A 19,724-nucleotide genomic window follows, 5' to 3' on the forward strand; every position below is an offset into this window, starting at 1 on the left:
TATCCCAAGGGCATTCCCTTCCTTTTCATATACAAAAAAGAAAAAGAGGATCTGATAACTGGGATTCCCAAGGGCAGGTGGGTTTCTCAAGCTCTCATTTAAGGCCTGAAAGTTTGTTTATGCTGTTTGGCTCTTCCCATAAAACTGGGTCAGAGTTGTTGTTGTTGAGTAAAACACACAGAGGTTTGGCTATAAGAGAGAAATTTGACTACTAAGAACCTGCTGTATAAAATAAATAAATTAATTTAATTTAATTTAAAAATAGAGAGAGAAATTTGGAATACACTTTCAGCAATAACTGACTAGCCTGAGAAAACCTTGCAGTCAATGCTTAGATTGGGGTTTTGGGAAACTCAGGACACCATGAAAGCTATCTGGAACTAGGTATAGCTTTTGTTCTGATATCAGATGCCCTAAATATCAAACCTGGGTTTGGGCAAATGGCAATTTTTCCTTGGCAACCTTGTGTCCCTTTAAGGCTAAAAGCTTTAGGAAGTGGGTGCTGTCTTCCTGTGAAGCAGTCTGAGGAGAGCAAAGAAGCAAATCGTCCACATGTTGCAACAAAATAGAACTTCTGGGAACTTTACATTATCCAGATCAGCCTTGAGAATTTTTGAGAAATAAGAGCTCAGTAAAACCCTGAGTCATTACTGTCGCGGTGAGTTGTTTTTCTTCCAAGTGAAGGCACAAACGATAGACAATAGTCCATCTTCATCAACTGGAATACTAAAGAATGTACTTCATAAATCAAATTACAGTAAAAAATTTACATCCAGTGGGAATGGATGTTAGTGAAATATGAGGATTAGGAACAACAGGGTGTGGAGGGATGACAATGTTGTTTATTGCTCTGAAGTCCTGAACAAACCTCCACCCTCAGCCCTTGGGTTTCTTCATTAGTAAAATAAGGGTATTGCAGGAACTATTACAAGAAATAATGAGTCTTTGAGACTTGTAATGTCCTATTATGGGTTTTATGCCATGAAAGGCTTCTTTACTTATAGCATGTTGATTAATTCTGGGAGAGGTTTTGAGGGATCTATTTGAATTGATGCACTGTGAATTTTGCCAATATCAGTTGGAGATTTTGCCTATAAGGGAGGTGGTTGTTGATTCAATAGGGACAAATGATCAGTGGTTCCAGAATCAGCTCAGAGACGGAGCTGATAAAAGATGTCAGAGTCATTTAATTGGCTGCTTTGATAACTACTGTCAAATTCCAAAATTATTTTCCCCTTTCAGGGGAGAGAAATTTTAGCATGATGCTTCTGTAAGAAGTCTCAGCCTAATATAAATGGATAGCGGCAGAGGAACTAAGGAGAAAAGAGTGTGTGTTTCTCAAAGGGCCTAAACGAAAGGGAATCAGTTCACAGGCAGGAACCTCTTGAGGTTCATTAAAGATGCCCACTGTTTGAACTGTATTAGTACTCCGAGGCAGGGGCTGCTTTATAGTAGTGGGGTTGAGCACCGAGAGTGTGGCTGCAGTGTCAGTTAGGATGAGAAGAGACCCATCCCAAATCTGAAGGAATGTTTCTCCAAGCTGATTAAGAGGGAGGATTGGGAAGAGCCCCTGTAGTTCCTTGGAGCCCCACAACTGGGAATTGGGAGGAAGTTGGAAAGCCTGGTTAGAGGGCTGATGGTGACTGAAGGGCTTGAATCTGTAACAATCTCTTTTCCAGTGCCCTGGCTCTTTGCTCTAATAGCAGAAACTAGGAGGGTTTTTGTTTCATTTAGGGAACTTTATTTGCTGAAGTTTACGATTAAGAATTTTGGCAGTTTTCCTTTTAGGTGACTCATCTAGAGTGTGAGAGAGCTGGTTTGTAAGATTAACTAAATCTGGAGTGGACATCATTTCCTATTCCATCCTGTTCTTTTTTACTAGTAAGGAAAGACCCTGGTTCAGACCATTAATAAACAGAGTTAAATCTACCTGGGTTGGATCAACATCTGAAGGAAGACCAGAATTTTCTTTAAAATAATCTGAAGTTGATTGTAATAGCTATGAACAGATTCATCAGATTTTTGTGTGTAAGCCTGAATTTTATTCCAATCAGTAGGCTTTGGAAAAGCCCTAGGAATTGCCCGATGAAGTCACCTAGAAATTGCCTTGGCCTGACCATATAAGTTAGCAGGTTGCTCTCCTGCTTTTAATTCTAGAGACCTTTCAGGACTTTCCCAGTCAGCAATTTTCATCCAATGCTGGGCCTGGCCTTCACCAACAAGCATATGACCTAGCTGATGTAAGTCAGAGCACAAGATTGGTAAGATTGTTATATTAAATTCCTCAGCAAATCTGTGAGGATCTTTGGTTACTTTGGGACACTCTTTAACTATGGCTCGCAGTTCAGTTTTAGCCCAAGGAATATTTAAAGTTAAGGGTTTAACCTCTGGATCCTCAGAAAGCTAAATTCTAAAGGGACAGGTTCTGATAGATTCAGAGGAAAATGGGGTGAGGAGATTTTCAGGGGGAAAGGGAAGTTCAGCGAGGGAGTTAGTGTGGAGGAACTGAGGGTACAGAGGAGGAATAGGCAGTATAAAGGGGAAGGAAAAAGATGGCCCTGAAGGCAGGGCCTGAGCACAAGGTCCCAGAGGAGGGGAACAAGATGGCGCTAAAGGCAGAGCCTGAGACAAAGAGGCTGCAGAAGAAGAACGTGAGGCTTCAGAAGCTATTTTTTCCTTCTTTAATCATTTGTTTGCCTCAATTAATCTTAAAATCTTATTTTGCAGAGAGGCAATTTTGGACTCCTGATAACATTTGGAAGCCTCAAAATACCAATAAAAATAAGTGTTTTGTTCAGTTTTAGAAGTTTTATAGGTAAGGTTCTTCAGTTGGGTTTTAAGAAAGGTAGTTTGGGGATTTCAAAGGTTTCCCGTAATTGCCTTTGGTCATTTCACAATATATACTTGTAGCAAGCATCACATTGTACAACTTAAACTTACATGATGTTATATGTCAATTATATCTCAATAAAGCTGGAAAAACTATATAAGTTCCATGTTTAAATGATAATTCGATATGTTGGATTAAATAAAATAATTTAATATTAATTTTACCTGTTCTTTTTATGTTTTAAATGTAAATATTAGAAAAATTTTAATTATACTCATGAAGAGTTTCCAGAAGAGCATATAGAAGACCTTGACAAATCCTTTCTCCAAAAGAAGCAACTAAAAAACTGATGAATTACTAGAAACAACCATTTCAGAACTCTGGAAATTAACTAAAGGTACGCAAGTTGAGAAACATTTATTCAAGAAAAACTACTGAGCCTCGGTAAGAACAATAGGGTCTGTGACATTTTAACTTGGAACTTGTTCCATCCTCACTTTCCCCGACTCAGCAACATGGTATTATAGACCTTGCTGGTGCCAGAAGGGATTGATATGATTTGGAGTTCCAAGGAAAAGCCCCATGTCCACAGCTCTGTTAAAAACAATAGTGCTTGGTAGCAAACAGTCAAAGGCCAACACGGAAGCTGCCTAAGGCTGTAATAACAATTGGGGCAAGCAAGAGACCAGCCAAAAGTTTAAAATGAAGGGAATAAGACAGTTCAAATAAGGATATGAAAACTCTGACTTTTTCCTGCTGATTTGGAACGCTGTGCACATGGGTAGGCCTACATTCACACACAGGAAACACCAGAGAGGACCCCAGTCTACTGTGCATACCTGACTGACATTTAGACCCTGTGCAAGCAAGAAGTGAAAGCCCAGGCAGACTTGTTAACTCCCTGAATTTTGAATGCATTCCCTAACCCATACATAGATCACCTTTGCACTGAATGGAAGCCTAACCAACTCAAAGTGACAGAGTAGGGTAATTAAATGGTTAATTTGAATATCCCACTGGAGGATTGAAGACAGAGAGAGAATTTTAAGGGAGTCTGCAAGACTGTTGTAAGCTAATGACCATGCAAGAAAAGAATCCAGTAACCTAGCAACAATCTACACTACTTGAAGGAAGACCAGGCACATTCAAGCACCAGGCACACTCAAGCCACAAGTCCTGATACTTAAAATGCAAGACAGTAGATATGGGTTCTGAATCTTGTTACATGAATTCAGGGAGTTAATGGTTCTTGAAGAGTAGCATTTCTGCATGTGGCCAAGGCAGGAATATAGGTGAAAGGGGAAAAAAACTAGGTGAAAGGGGACATTATACTGAAACCTGATATGAAGTACCATATTTTAGTATATGTTACCACCCCTCTGCTAATATACATATGTTTAAATAGTACCATGACAGTCCCATTTAGACCATATAGGGCCAAAGGAGGAACTAATGATGTAAGCCTTGATGTCTACCACAAAATGAGGAAGAAGGTGGTCTTCTCCCCTCCCCACTTTTTCTTTGATTATAAAAACATAGCCTGCTTTGTTCTTGGGGCTGCTGTGCTCCCTGGCCTGCCCATTTGTATCTCTCACAAGCATCCTATGCTAATAAGCTCACTCTGCCTATCACTTTGCCTCACACTGAATTCTTTCTGCATTGAGAAAAAAGAACCTGAGCTTCAATAAGTCCTGACACCAGGTGAGCAGTTTCAATTAAAAGACAGTGGGTTTGAGTCCTCTCCTAAGTCAGGGATCATGGGTTCAAGTCCCAATCTGAGTTTTGGCTGAGTTCGAGTCACATTCAAGAAGGAGTGCGGTTTCAGCAGCATTCAATCTGACTGACTACTAAGCTATGCTGACCCAAGGTAATCCCTAGGAAGCCAGAAATGACAACAACCCCAGGAGGTGGTATCAGAACAATATATTATCTAAAATGTCCAGTTTTGAACAACAACAAAACTAAGACGTGCAGATAAACTGGAAAGTGTGGCTATACACAGGATAAAAAGGCAGTCAATAGAAACTGTCCCTAAGGAAGCCCAGATATTGGGTGCAGTTCATAGAGACATCAAATAGGTATTAGAAATATATTTAAAGAACTAAGTGAAACCATATTTAAAGAGTTAAATGAAAGCTTGACAAAAATTCACACACACACACACACACAACCAAATAGAAATTCTGGAGTGGAGAAGTAAAATAAATGAAAATTTTACTAGAGGGGCTCAACAGCACAATTGAGGCTGCAGAAGAAAGGATCAGCTGAATTTGGTGTAGATCAATGTAGATTATTCAGTCTAAAGAACAGAAAGTTAAGGGATGAAAAAAAAAAAATGAATGGAGTCTCAGAGACTTGTAGGATACAATGCAGCACATCAACCAACATGTAATGAAAGTCCCAGAGGAGAAGCAAGAGAAAAAAGAGCAGAAAAAATATTTGAAGAAATAATGGTTGAAATTTCTCAATCTGATGAAAAACATTAATCTACACACCCAAGAAGTCAATGAAATTCAAATAGGATATAATCAATGTTACAACACTTTGACACATCACCGTCAGACTGCCAAAGGACAAAGAGAGAATCTTGAAAGTATGTGGAGTATCTTTTGATGTGCTTCTCAGTCATTTGTATATCTTCCTTGGAAAAAATGTCTATTCAGATCCTTCACCCATTTTTTAATTGGTTCCTTGTCTTTTTATTATTGAGTTGTAAGAGTTCTTTACATATTCTATATACAATGCCCTTATCAGATATATGATCTACCAATATTTTCTTCCATTCTGAGATTGCCTTTTCACTTTCTTGATAGTGTCCTTTGAAGCACAAATGCTTTTAGTTTTGATGAAGCCCAATTTATTTTCTTTTATTGCTTATTTTTTTGATGTCATGTCTAAGGATATATTACCAAATCTGAGATCCTGAAGATATAACCCCATGTTTTCTTTTAAGAGTGTTATAGATTTAGCTCTTAGCATTTAGGTCTTTGATACATTTTGTGTTAATTTTTGTATAAGTTATGAGGTAAAGGTCCAATTTTATTCTTTTACATGGGGTAATCTAGTTGTTCCAACATCACTTATTGAAAAAATTACTCTTTCTCTATTGAATGGCCTTGATGCCCTTGTCAAAAATCAGTTGAGTATGGACCTATGAGTTTCTGAATGCTCAGTTCTATTCTACTGTTTTAGATATCTACCTGTATGCCTTTACCCTTCCCCCATCTTCATTACCATTGCTTTGTAGTAAGCTTTTATATGGAGAAATATGGATCCTCCAACTTTTTTTCAGGCTTGTTTTGGCTATTCAAGGTCCCTTGCAATTCTACATGAATTATAGGATCAGCCTGTCAGTTTCTACAAAGAAGCCAGCTGGGATTTTGATGCGGATTCCATTGCATCATTAGATTAATTTGGGGAGTACTGTCATCTTAACAATACTGTTCATCTTCTGATGAACATGGGATATTTTTCCATTTATTTAGACCCTCTAATTTCTTTCAATGATATTTTGTTATTTTCAGTATACAAGTCTTCCACTGTTTTTGTGAAATTTGCACCTAAGAATTTGATTCCTTTCCATGTTATCATAAATTGAATTGTTTTCTTATTTTCATTGTTAGGTTATTCATTGAAAGTGCATAGAAATACAATTGATTTTTATTTATTGATCTTGTATCCTATGACCTTGCTGGACTCATTTATTAGTTTTAATAATGCTTTATTGGATTCCTTGAGATTTTCTGTACATAATTTCATGTCATCTGTGAATGGATATAGTTCTACTTCTTCTTATTCAATACAGATGCCTTTTATAACTTTTCCCTGTCTAAATTGCCCTGACTAGAACATTCAGTACAATGTTGAAGGAAAATGATGTGCACAGACATCCTTGCCTTGTTCCTGACATTAGGTAGAAATCATCCAGTCATTTACCATTCAGTATCATGTTAACCATGAATTTTCATAGGTGCTCTTTATCAGGCTGAGGATGCTTCCCTGTATTCGTAGTTTCCTTCTATTTATTTATTTATTTATTTATTTATTTATTTATTTATTTATTTATTTATGGCTGCATTTGTTCTTCATTGCTGCTCACGGGCTTTCTCCAGTTGTGGTGAGTGGGGGCTACTCTTCGTTGTGGTGTGCAGGCTTCTCATTGCGGTGGCTTCTCTTGTTGTGGAGCATGGGCTCTAGGCACATGACCTTCAGTAGTTGTGGCTCACAGGCTCTAGAGTGCAGGCTCAATAGTTATGGTGCATGGGCTTAGTTGCTCTACAGCATGTGCGATCTTCCCGGACCAGGGCTGAAACCCATGTCTCCTGCATTGGCAGGCATATTTTTAACCACTGCACCACAATGGAAGCCGTATTCATAGTTTCTTGAGTGCTTTTATCACATTGAATTTTGTCAAATGCCTGTGTCTACTGAAATGATTAAGTGGTTTTTATCCTTTATTCTATTGATATGATGCATACCCTTTTCTCCTCAAATAATTTTAAAAACAATTGCATAAAACAATAATTATAGTGCTCACTTCAGCAGCACGTATCCTGAAACAATTATAAAACATTGTTGGGCTCATAATGTTAAAGATATACTTTACATGAAAATAGCACAAAGGAGGGGGTAGGAAGAGAAACATATTTGAACAGTTTCTGTGTAATATTGAAATTAAGTTAACATTAATCTGAAATCGTTTTTTTAAGTTAAAATGCATATTTTATTCCTCACTTGAAAATATCTGTTTAACACAAAAGAAGAAAGTAAAAGAGGACAGAGGCACAAAAAAAGATATGAGATATATCCAAAACAAATACCAGGAACACCCCACCCCCACCCCAGTCAAAGCCTCCGCCAGGCAGCACAGGTCCTGGTGACCTGCGTGCTGCCCCCGACAAAGCCTCCTTTGGCCATGCAGGCCCCAGTGGGCTGTGAGCCATCCCCCTCCCAAGCCTCCTTTGGCCATGCAGGTCCCAGTGGGTTGTGCCGTCCCCTGTGGCCATGCCCATGGAAGCCTGCGCCCCAGATGGCTTACACTAGCACACATGCTCCAGGCCAGCTTCAGGAGAAGAAGCTGGTGAGAGGAACATAAACAGGTGGGGCCGACAAAGCAGGTCCAGAGACCTACCTAGAGGTCTTGGAGGGCCTCCTGGGGAGTCAGGGGTTGCCTGTAGCTCTCTGTGGGGGCAAGGACAATAATAGCGGAGACACCAGGGAAATTTTTACTTTTTAAATTTTTTTATCTTTTAATTTTATTTTTTACTTCTATTTTTTAAATATATTTATTTCTAATTTTTTGAGCATAATCATATAATGCTTTTAATAAAGGCAAATAATATAAGGCAACAGGAGAAAGGTAATTCAAAGAAACATCCAGGAACAAGCTTCCCAATGTTCTTATTTGCCTGAAGACATGATTCATCATCTCTGAATGAAACTGCTTGTATTTGTGCTGATGTACGTGTGTTGAAACTTGGTTTCAGAAGAGCTCAGGCAGAAGTTTTCTGCAGAGTCTAGTCACATAGTGAAGATAGGATATCTAACTGATTACCTCAAGTGAAAATTATCAATAAACAAATTAGTCATACGTTCGACTCAGGAATTCTTTTATTTTTTTTAACAACTTTATTGGAGTATAATTGCTTCACAATGGTGTATTAGTTTCTGCTTTATAACAAAGTGAATCAGTTATACATATACATATGTTCCCATATCCCTTCCCTCTTGCGTCTCCCTCCCTCCCACCCTCCCTATCCCACCCCTCCAGGCTGTCACAAAGCACGGAGCTGATCTCCCTGTGCTATGCGGCTGCTACACACTAGCTATCTACCTTACGTTTGGTAGTGTATATATGTCCATGCCACTCTCTCGCTTTGTCCCAGCTTACCCTCCCCCCTCCCCATATCCTCAAGTCAATTCTCAAGTAGGTCTGTGTCTTTATTCCCGTCTTACCCCTAGGTTCTTCATGACATTTTTTTCCTTAAATTCCATATATATGTGTTAGCATACGGTATTTGTCTTTCTCTTTCTGACTTACTTCACTCTGTATGACAGACTCTACGTCTATCCACCTCATTACAAATAGCTCAATTTTGTTTCTTTTTATGGCTGAGTAATATTCCATTGTATATATGTGCCACATCTTCTTTATTTTATTTTTTTATTTTTTTTATTTTTTTTATTAGTTTCTGCTTTATAACAAAGTGAATCAGTCATACATATACATCTGTTCCCACATCCCCTCCCTCATGCATCTCCCTCCCTCCCACCCTCCCCATCCCACCCCTCCAGGCGGTCACAAAGCACCGAGCTGATCTCCCTGTGCTCTGCGGCTGCTTCCCACTATCTATCTACCTTACGTTTGGTAGTGTATATATGTCCATGCCTCTCTTTCCCTTTGTCACAGCTTACCCTTCCCCTTCCCCATATCCTCAAGTCCATTCTCAAGTAGGTCTGTGTCTTTATTCCCGTTTTACCCCTAGGTTCTTCATGACATTTTTTTTTTTAATTCCATATATATGTGTTAGCATACGGTATTTGTCTTTCTCTTTCTGACTTACTTCACTCTGTATGACAGACTCTAGGTCTATCCACCTCATTACAAATAGCTCAGTTTCGTTTCTTTTTATGGCTGAGTAATATTCCATTGTATATATGTGCCACATCTTCTTTATCCATTCATCCGATGATGGACACTTAGGTTGTTTCCAGCTCCGGGCTATTGTGAATAGAGCTGCAATGAACATTTTGGTACATGTCTCTTTTTGAATTATGGTTTTCTCAGGGTATATGCCTAGTAGTGGGATTGCTGGGTCATATGGTAGTTCTATTTGTAGTTTTTTAAGGAACCTCCATACTGTTCTCCATAGTGGCTGTATCAATTCACGTTCCCACCAGCAGTGCAAGAGTGTTCCCTATTCTCCACACCCTCTCCAGCATTTATTGTTTCTAGATGTTTTGATGATGGCCATTCTGACTGGTGTGAAGTGATACCTCATTGTAGTTTTGATTTGCATTTCTCTAATGATTAATGATGTTGAGCATTCTTTCATGTGTTTGTTGGCAGGCTGTATATCTTCTTTGGAGAAATGTCTATTTAGGTCTTCTGCCCATTTTTGGATTGGGTTGTTTGCTTTTTTGTTATTGAGCTGCATGAGCTGCTTATAAATTTTGGAGATTAATCCTTTGTCAGTTGCTTCATTTGCAAATATTTTCTCCCATTCTGAGGGTTGTCTTTTGGTCTTGTTTATGGTTTCCTTTGCTGTACAAAAGCTTTGAAGTTTCATTAGGTCCCATTTGTTTATTTTTGTTTTTATTTCCATTTCTCTAGGAGGTGGGTCAAAAAGGATCTTGCTCTGATTTATGTCTTAGAGTGTTCTGCCTATGTTTTCCTCTAAGAGTTTGATAGTTTCTGGCCTTACATTTAGATCTTTAATCCATTTTGAGCTTATTTTTGTATATGGTGTTAGAGAGTTAAGTGTCAAGACACTTTTTAAGAGGGACCTCATAAAAATGGAAAAGAATTTCTCATTTGACATAGATAATTTTTATGAAACTTGCCATGACTATCTTTTGAAATGGATTTTATTCCTTGAAAAACTTTATTTTTTTTACCTAGAGTGTGATGAAGAAATGCTAAGTAATACTGAAGAATGGAAAGATAGTATTATGCAGTTCAACAAATCAAATTGGAAGGTCAAATCTCAGTTATCAATTTTATGCCAACACATGTTCAGTATAGTGGGTCATAATGCTGATTATGAGAGTCTTTTTTCACTAAAGAATATTAGTGGACAAAACAATGAAATAAGGGACTTCCCTGGCCGTCCAGTGGTTAAGACTTCCCCTTGCAATTCAGGGGATGCAGTTTCAATCCTTGGTCGGGGAGCTATGATCCCACATGCCTTGCAGCCAAAAAAAACAAAAACAGAAGCAGTATTGTAACAAATTCAATAAAGACTTTAAAAATGGTCCACATTAAAGAAACTTTAAAAAAATGAAAGTTTATGTACAATTTAAATAGAACACAGATTATAACTGCATTAAACGTCTAAGCAAATTCTACAAAACAAGGAACTGTTGAGATCCAAACCATCAGGGAAACATAATTAAAGAGATGTAATTTAGATATGTAGAGTTTGTTTCAGATAAATAATAAATTATTTTGTAGTAGAAGTATGTCCCATGTAATGTTTCTTTTATTTTAATATATGTAGTTGATTCTCGTTATTTGCAGGAATTAGGTTTTATAACGTTGCTGAAAACACTGAATTGGTGACTAGTTACTCATCACTCCTAGGAGAAATAAGGTTGGGTTTCTGTGAGCCTCTGGTTCACAATACTTTCATCAGCCAATCAGCCCATAATTTTTGAAATGTGGTTTTCTGTTTACAAATACCTCATCTAGGGCTTCCCTGGTGGCGCAGTGGTTGAGAGTCCGCCTGCCGATGCAGGGGACACGGGTTCGTGCCCCGGACCGGGAGGATCCCACATGCTGCGGAGTGGCTGGGTCCGCGAGCCGTGGCCGCTGAGCCTGCGCGTCCGGAGCCTGTGCTCCGCAACGGGAGAGGCCACAACAGTGAGAGGCCCGCGTACCGCAAAAACAAACAAAAAACAAACAAAAAAAAAACCTTATCTAATATACCTTGTTGATTCATTAACATTCAACTCATGACCAAAAGCACTATTACTCATGTCTGAATGAAGCTTATCTAACATTCATATTTTCTCCATAAGGTGCATGATAACTTTCTTGCTTTTAGAAATACTACATAGCACTTGAGCACTACACTTAGGGGCCATTTTAAACAGTGAAGTCACCAAGAAAAAGCACAAAAATGAACTATTAAATAAACTGTGAAAAAGGCACTTCTTTTCAGTATGAGAACTGGAAAAGAAGGCAGAGCATTGCCTTGCTTGACTTCAGCTGGGAATGTACACATTGAGAAAGTTTTTGCTGCACTGCTCATGCCCATGAATAAGCATGAAGGCACTATGAGTATTGATTTGGGGGGTTACAAATAAATTTTAATGAGTAGCTGAATCCACCAATAATGAGGATTGGTTATATATAAGTATTAATTGGTATGGACCTATTTCCACAATACATTGAGAAGAAAAGTTACAACATGAAACCTAACTAAAACTTTGGAAGCATTCCCTTTACAAACAGGAATAAGGCAAGGATGTCCCTTATTGTTGCTTCTAAGAGAGAGAAGGTGGTGAAACAGAATAAAGAACATAGCCCTTTGGGTCCAGGAAAAAACTCTCACTGGTGGTGAACTGGGATGAGGTTCAGATGGAGGTGAAACATCGGCTTATGCAATAGCTGGAGGCACTTGAATAGTATGGGGACAATTGCAGTTGTAAGAGTTATTGAGTTGTTTGCCTTTGGTCAGTTGTTTTAACAGCTCTGAAAAAGGAAACTGAGAAGATCAGGTCAGCCAGCTGTCAACTTAAGGCACACTATTGAGTCAGCTGTCTCCTGTAGCCACAGGGAAGACTGTGTTGAAAATTAGACCCAGGGCAACAAAGCTACAAAGTAAACTGAGTGCATAGCCTAAATGGTCTCCTAGGCTAAAGTTCAGAACTCTGAGAAGCACATCTCTAGTGTATTTAATATATTGTCCTTCCAGTCTACTCTCAAACCTTTATTTCAATATATATGTATCCTCGAAAACATGTGGTGTAGTTGCAGTTTTTAAATATCTGCCTAAATGATATTGTTTTATAAATCACATTTTCTTCTTCATTCAGCATTAACTTTCTAGGTCTATTTATATTGCTATATGTCAATTTAGCATAAATTTAGCAAAATTGTTCATTGCTTTTAACTAATGTGTAGTATATATCCATTTTACTTATATCCATTCCCCTAGTTGAGTCCTAAGGAGATGAAAGCCAGTAAGAAATTATCTGTGATAAGAAATGATTGGGACCTTCAGAATTGTGAATTCTGATACAAAATTTAAGTTCTTTTGGTTTCTGTGCTGTACCCACCCTCTGGTATTCTCAAAATTTTAAGCCTATTCCTCATAAAAGCTACCTAGTCTTTGGAGAATCAAGGAGAAGTCTGTGTCAATACTTGGTACAAAATGTTATGAAGCAAGGACAGCAACTGCAGATGAGATGGTATAAGGGAACTGAGGGATAGAGCCAGGAATGGGAATTTAGAGTGAGAGGTGACAGGAAGCCACCAGAGAAGTTAACACCTCTATAGAAATCATCAGAATACTCTGAAGGATACTGTAATTCCTACAATTACATGAAATAGGAACTTGGTATTTATACATTAAAATAAAAGGTAACCCCAGAAGATTTGGAGACAAATATATATTACATGTTTTCATATGCTTAGGTAGGATTCTACAATATTCATAGGAAATTTAGAACTTAGGTATTTACTTAGGCAAATATATATTCCCTTCAGTGGTTTCACTGGATGGTTGATAGTTGAGACTATTGGTAGCAGGTGTTGAGAAACTAATTTATTAACCTAGTTCCAAAGCCCTTTCATTAGAGGTAGTGAAAATTGACAAGGAGATTGGAAAGATCAGCTTATCCTATTCCCAAAAGAACCTCTGAATTAAATCACTCCTGGCACCCCTCCACTCCCCACCTTTGATACACTGCAAAGTGCACTGTGTATCAGGAAATGTTTCTGGCATTGTTTGATGATTGGATCCTGCTTCATGGTGTGCTGTGTGACTCTCCTCACAACCAGTCTCAGGAAATATTGGAGAAACCTGGGATGTTATCCATCTTAGGCAGCATGGGATGCATGGGAGACCCTTTGTGACTTGCTGTTGAACAGTGAAGAAGGCACCCTGGGACCTTTGATGACCTTGATGTGCTGGAGATAAACTGAGTCATTGTTTCATCATGAGGAGCCCTTGATGATATATCACCTTGAAAAGTGCTTTTTTAAAGACGAACTCCTTTGATCTTGCTGAAAGATGAACTCAGCCTGGTTTCCCTAATGACTAAGTAAAGTAAGTTGCTTTGTACTTTGCTGTATGAGTTGAAGCAGCCAGTAGAATGGGTTGAACACAAGAGCTTTGGAGCAAGTAAGTCCTGAGATTGAATCTCGGTTCTGATACTTGATAACTTGACTGCAAGCAAGTAACCAATGATCACTTTACAGTGTTGCTTAGATTATTAAATGAGATCATGTATACAAAGTAGTTAGCACATAATGAGTATTTAATTGATAGCTAAAAACACACAAAAAATCTAATTAAATACAGATTGGTAATTATCAGTAATAGCAACTTAGAAATTATAAACCCATAAAGGTTTATACCTTTGTAAAGCTTTCTCCATATAGCTGACAATCTTTTGTTAAACGTAATTTACACAACAATTTAGACTTTTATTCTGGAACTCTGCTTTCAGAGATGACTGTTTCCTATGTCTGAAGTTAAACTTGTAGAATATCTGTGCTAGAATATATGATAAGAATATACCTCTGGTTGCTCTTCAAAGCTAAGATTTTCTTTATATATGGTTTAACTTAAGGTTTTCTTAGACGTACTTGTTCTTGTGTTGAGATGAAGTTACCAGATTAGACAGTTTTTCTGGTGTTAGTAGTAGATTCTGAAAAATTAGACAGACTCTTTATTAAGTCCTCTGACACAAGGTATTCATTTTCCAGGTAACTGACTTAATAGAAAGGGTTAAGGTGCCAGGTAAGATTATTAAGCCAACTGGCCCAGGGATTCTGGGAGTAAATTTCAACCTTTGATTTAATCCAACTTAACCCAACTGAGCAAAACAACCAAAAGCAGCTTCCATAAACAACCTACAAATATGTACTGGGTTGTAGCCACTGAGATACCAAAGATAATATAAATCAGGTCCTTGTCTCCAGTCAAAGCACATAAGCCACAGAGAGTAAATAGGAGCACCATACATGTCGACCTCCTGATCATGACCCACTTTCAAATATCAGACCTTAATATTTAAGTGGCAGACAAACTTAAATATTCAAAATGACACTAAAATAAGATAGCAGCAACTAGAAAGCAGACTCCACTACTGGGTAACATTGTTTTGTGATGTCTATAAATCCCTCTGTAGGGGGCCTTTCCACTTGGCTGTCTTTTAACTTTATATTGTTGTTTGAGCAAAACTGTGCACTGTCCTGACCACATTCTCTTTTAGCCTCACAAGACAAAGATCCTTCATGCGCCAGGAAAAAAGGGGAACTTTTCTTTGCTGCCAGCTTAATTTATGCCTCTATATGCCTCAAGCTGAGTCCCACTTTACCTCGCAAGATGGCCCAGTCTACTCAGATAAACATTCCAGTTGATAGATGTCCCTGAAATAGTAGGTGTAATCAATTGTAGAACCAATACATTTCACACTATGGGCAAAATTGGTCATCATATTTTGGTGGTTCCAGGCACACCAGTGTGCCTTGGCCAACTGATTAAGGACCTCATCTCTAACCAGAGTAGTCAAGAGCAGGGAGATGGGTGGGAACTCATGTAGTCAGAGACAGCATCTTAGAGACAGACCTCAAAGGATGGGTAAGATTTAAAATTGTAGATGCATAAATGGTGGCTATTCCAGGTGAGGAGAATAACGTCTGTTTCATTCTACAGCATAAAGAATTTTCACTTCCAATTTTCCAATTATCTTTTCAACTTCACTTCTTCACTTCTTAACATGGGGTACAATCTCCGTAACAATTCAGTTTATCCAAAGTAGGTGGCACACGTTTTCTACAATATTAGATCATGAAATGACAGGGCCCTCCTTTCACCTAACAAGGTACAAGGTACAAACCCACATGCTATTGGATTTATGCCTGCAAGAGTCCAACCATGCCCTCCCAAATCTGATTTCTGACTTTCTCTTTTATCCATTGAATGTTTGTCAGAACACAAAATCCCCTTGACACTTTTCAGGACCAACCCTACCTGACTCCTTCCCAGCATTTGTCACTGTCAGCCTTTCCCTCATTTATACCCTTCTCTCGCTTACTCTGACACCAAACTCTTGGTTCTCCTCTCCTTCTGATCATTCCTTCTCAGGCTCTTTTCCTCTGTCCCTTAAGTGCTCCCCAGGGCTCAGATTTTGGCCCTCTTCTCTCTTCTCACTCTACACGCTCACAACGGGAAACTGTCTGGGGATCCTTAGAACTGCGAAATACCTTATTTGAGGTAAGCAAGCCCCTTAACGGGGCTCACTAGCTCTCAGACATTACTCTGCATTGGTTAAATAAAACTGACTCACAGGAATAAATAATGGGGAAAAGTTTATTAGGGAAACTTCCAGCTACCGAATCTGCCCAGGAGGCAGGGACCACAACAGGAAAAATTTTGTAAGGAGTCTCAACTGAAACTTATTTTTTTGTTGTTTTTATCAGGAACACAGGCCTTCAAAAGATAAGCACCTCTGAGCTTGTTTCCTAAGACATCTTATTTATCAGAATCCATTTTTAGACAGGACGTTCCAAGCGGGCTGGACTACACAATTGCGTTCACTGAGCTAACCCCAGCACCAGCCTGGGCCTAGCACCGAGCCGGTTTGGGGTTTGTCTATTGCACGGTGGCTCTGCCTGCAGTTCAGCCGTGGTGCGGCCCACTGGGGCGGGAGAGCAGGAAACGGAGCCAAGGTTGGCTCTGCTGAGAGGTGCTGCATTCAGAATAACTCCTGGAGTAGCAGCAGACACGTGCCACAGGCTTAAGGCGTCTCCTCCCGACTTCACCCAGGTTCTCCCGCAACGAAAACAATCTAGGGAGTCACCTCAGCCACAGCACATCTCGGGGCGGGGACTGCTCCGCCCGCGCATCAGCGTGGTGGAGGGCCGGGCGCGGCCCTGACGTCACACTGGGCCCCGCCCCTTAGGGGAGAGGCGGGAGAGCGGGAGCTCTGTTACGCAGGCGCCTTCGTCCTATATAAGTGGCGCTAGAGGCTGACGGTGGGGTTTTGGGGAGATGGTTTTGCTGCCATTTTGTAGGGTGTTTGTTGCAGCGACAGGGAGAGAAGACGGCGGTTTGGTGACAGTTATTGGCCAAAGGGCCTTTTGCTTTTGCGGAGGTAAGGTTTCGGATAGGGTGTTCTGGGCTGGGCGGTTTCCCAGTCTTTTAGGTCTCGAAAGCCAGGTGTCGGAAAAACGACGGGATTCGGGGCCTCGGCGACCGGGGTTTCTTCGGGGCACAGCTCTGCTCGTGGCATTTGAAACCTAAAGTTGTCCTGGTGTCATGGTAGATTTAAAATCCTAGGGCGGAAAGGCCTCGGCTCTGCCGCTGACTCGTCTCAGAGAGGCCAGGCCACTCATATCACGGCTCCTTAGGCCCGTGACCCGTCCCGCCGATCAGAGTGAGACCCTGCGAGAGCCTCCTGGGGCAAGTGTTGTCCTAGATCAAGCCTTACTCTGGGTCCCTGGCCTCGGCCGTTTGTAGCATTCTGGGATTTTCCGAGGTCAGACTTCTGCCTCTGAGTGCGCCAAAGGCCCTGGCCAGGTGCCCTGGCGGAGAGGCGGGGGATGGGGACTGGGCGTCCGAGGAACTGCTAGTTTGCGAGTCCAGGTGGTGGAATTTAGCTCGTGCTTGTGAGAGGTAAATACGGAGAGGCTCATCCTTTGTGCGAACTGTTTTTTTCCTAAAGTGGAGCATAGTATTGTTGCATCAGATGTGCATTTCTGATGCTTTTGGATCACCCTGTCCTTGATTACTTAAGTAACCGTGAAATGCTTATACTATTCTTAGGAAACAGTGCTCCAAACTGACCACGTCAACCACCTGGTCTTATTTTATAGCTATCTTTGTATTTTTGTGCTCCATACATACACCCACAGGCTTTTTGTTATCCATTACATACAGTACTCTTGGAGCCATCTAATCATAAGTTTAACCTATATAGATATTTTTATATAGATAACGTCAAATTGTTGGGTAATATAGGGTGTTAAAGGGCAGTAGAGAATCAGGTTTCTAAGATGGATATAAACATCTGATGTTTATTGTATCTGATGTTTTTATTGAAGGATGTCCGATGATTCTAACATGTAGGATTCTTTGTTAATAAGAAATAGTGTGATAATTCTAGATAGTTTTTCTTTTTTTTGTATGCAAAGGAACCTAATCTGTATAACCTGGATCTGGGATTCTTCTCTTGGCCTCCTGAGAAAATATTTCTGAACAGTAGTGGTGGTGTTGTGGGGGACAGCTTCCTAACAGCTGAATTAAATTTAAAGTAATGACCTTGGCTAGAGAAATTAAAACCTTTGGCTCTCCCAAGATGCTTATTTTAATATTTGCATATTGATAACTGTGGTTATTTAAGAATTCTGCCTTGGTGAGCTAGTTATGGCCTACTGATAGTAGAAGGAAAAAACAAAACTGAAGCAGACACACGTGTTTTGCAAAAAATGCATTGTAATAATCATAGTAATAAACCTCAGTCATCAGATGTTGTAATTTTGCTTGCTATGATTTAAGAATGCTTAACTAAACAATTTTAAAGAGTTCCTATGTGGTTAAAATACAATTTGGGTAATTGAAGGGTTAGAAGAATTCCACTAGAAATATAATTTTTTTTGATGGCTTTTCTGATGGTCTTTTGGCTCAGGTTAATTTGTAATGTCATTTATTTCAGTTTCCCATATTCAAATGACTATGTAAATCAGAATGCTCACTTATCAGTTTCCAGTGAGAACCCTGACTAGAGTTTTAGGATTTTTGTTGGACCTAAGAATCAACAAGAGAAGTGAGTTAAAAGATCTAAATATTTGGTGGCTTCGGTCCCTGATGGCATGATACCTACATTTTCTTAGGGAATACCTCCCAGGAGATGCCTCATTTTAAAGTCTTTTAATTCATTTGAAATCTTTTAAATTTTTTTACTTGAATTTGTTTGCTTGTTACTGAGTCATTTGGGCTAACTGAAGGAGGTTAACTAAGTTGGTTTTGCTCCATTTTACCTGTTTTCAGCTCCTTGCTGAGTTGTGAACCTCACCCTCTTCAACAGTTTGGACATCACTGTTAAAAACTTAACTGCTTTGTGTAAGAATTAAGATGGGAAGAGGCAGATAGGGATGACATTGTTAGAACACAGATCCTGATCCTGAATGGAACCTGTGAGGATGTAGATGGAGTCAAGGAATTGTCACAATTATCTGATTTCAGTGTGACCATATTCATCCTTATAGGTTCATTTCTTTAGTCACCCCAGATCTACAACAAATATATTTAATTTTAAGAATGGTTGCAGGATGATCTGAAAATAAACGGTCATCTCCTATATTCTATCCCTAAGTGTTTCTCTGACTTCAGTTATTTGTATCACAGTATTTCAACAAAGCTGCATGACACTTGTGATATTTGTTTTAAATTAGTTCACATTTAAAGTTAACATCAATAACTTAATAATTTGATTATATCAATAACTTAAGAGATTAGTAATAATTTACCATAGAAAGAAGGTAATGATAAAAATAAAACCAAAAAAGTTATTAATTTCTAGCTAGATATTGTTTTCTACTGAAGGCTGTAAGCCTGAATCCTGACTCTTTTTTAAAAAATGGCAGTTAGCAAGCGTTAGTTGAAGATATGCACCAAGCTGAGAATTTATCCAGTAGAATGGAAAGAAAATGCATTAAGGTCTCACAGTGTTATCATTTAGTACTAGGTGTGTATGCCACTTAGAATCATCTGACATACCAGTGGGATAGTGCCTCCATGCCTTGGGAACCATTACCTACGAAGATTTTAGAACCTGTAGGACCCCATGTGCTGGGGTTTTTCTATTTAATTAATATTAATGTGAAATATTTTATTTACTAAATATAACCATCTGTAAATTCCACAACTCACTTTTCATTTCCATTAACAGATGAGGCATTCCAAAAGAACTCACTGCCGTGACTGGGATAACAGAGAAA

At 39.2% G+C, this 19,724-nt stretch overlaps 1 protein-coding gene across 1 annotated transcript in view; it reads left to right on the forward strand.

The window, feature by feature from the left end:
• Positions 1–16,751, forward strand: part of ZNF354A (zinc finger protein 354A) — a gene marked incomplete at both ends in the record, with an annotated part of 45,991 nt that extends 29,240 nt beyond the window's left edge. Inside the window, 2 exons of the mRNA XM_079701427.1 lie at positions 16,404–16,454; positions 16,688–16,751. Coding sequence (XP_079557553.1) covers positions 16,404–16,454; positions 16,688–16,751 — 115 coding nt within the window. The remainder of the gene's footprint in view (positions 1–16,403; positions 16,455–16,687) is intronic.
• Positions 16,752–19,724: the final 2,973 nt, after the last annotated feature.

The sequence above is a fragment of the Hyperoodon ampullatus genome (genome assembly GCF_949752795.1).
Source record: "Hyperoodon ampullatus genome assembly, chromosome: 4".
NCBI classification, from domain to species: Eukaryota; Metazoa; Chordata; class Mammalia; order Artiodactyla; family Ziphiidae; genus Hyperoodon; species Hyperoodon ampullatus.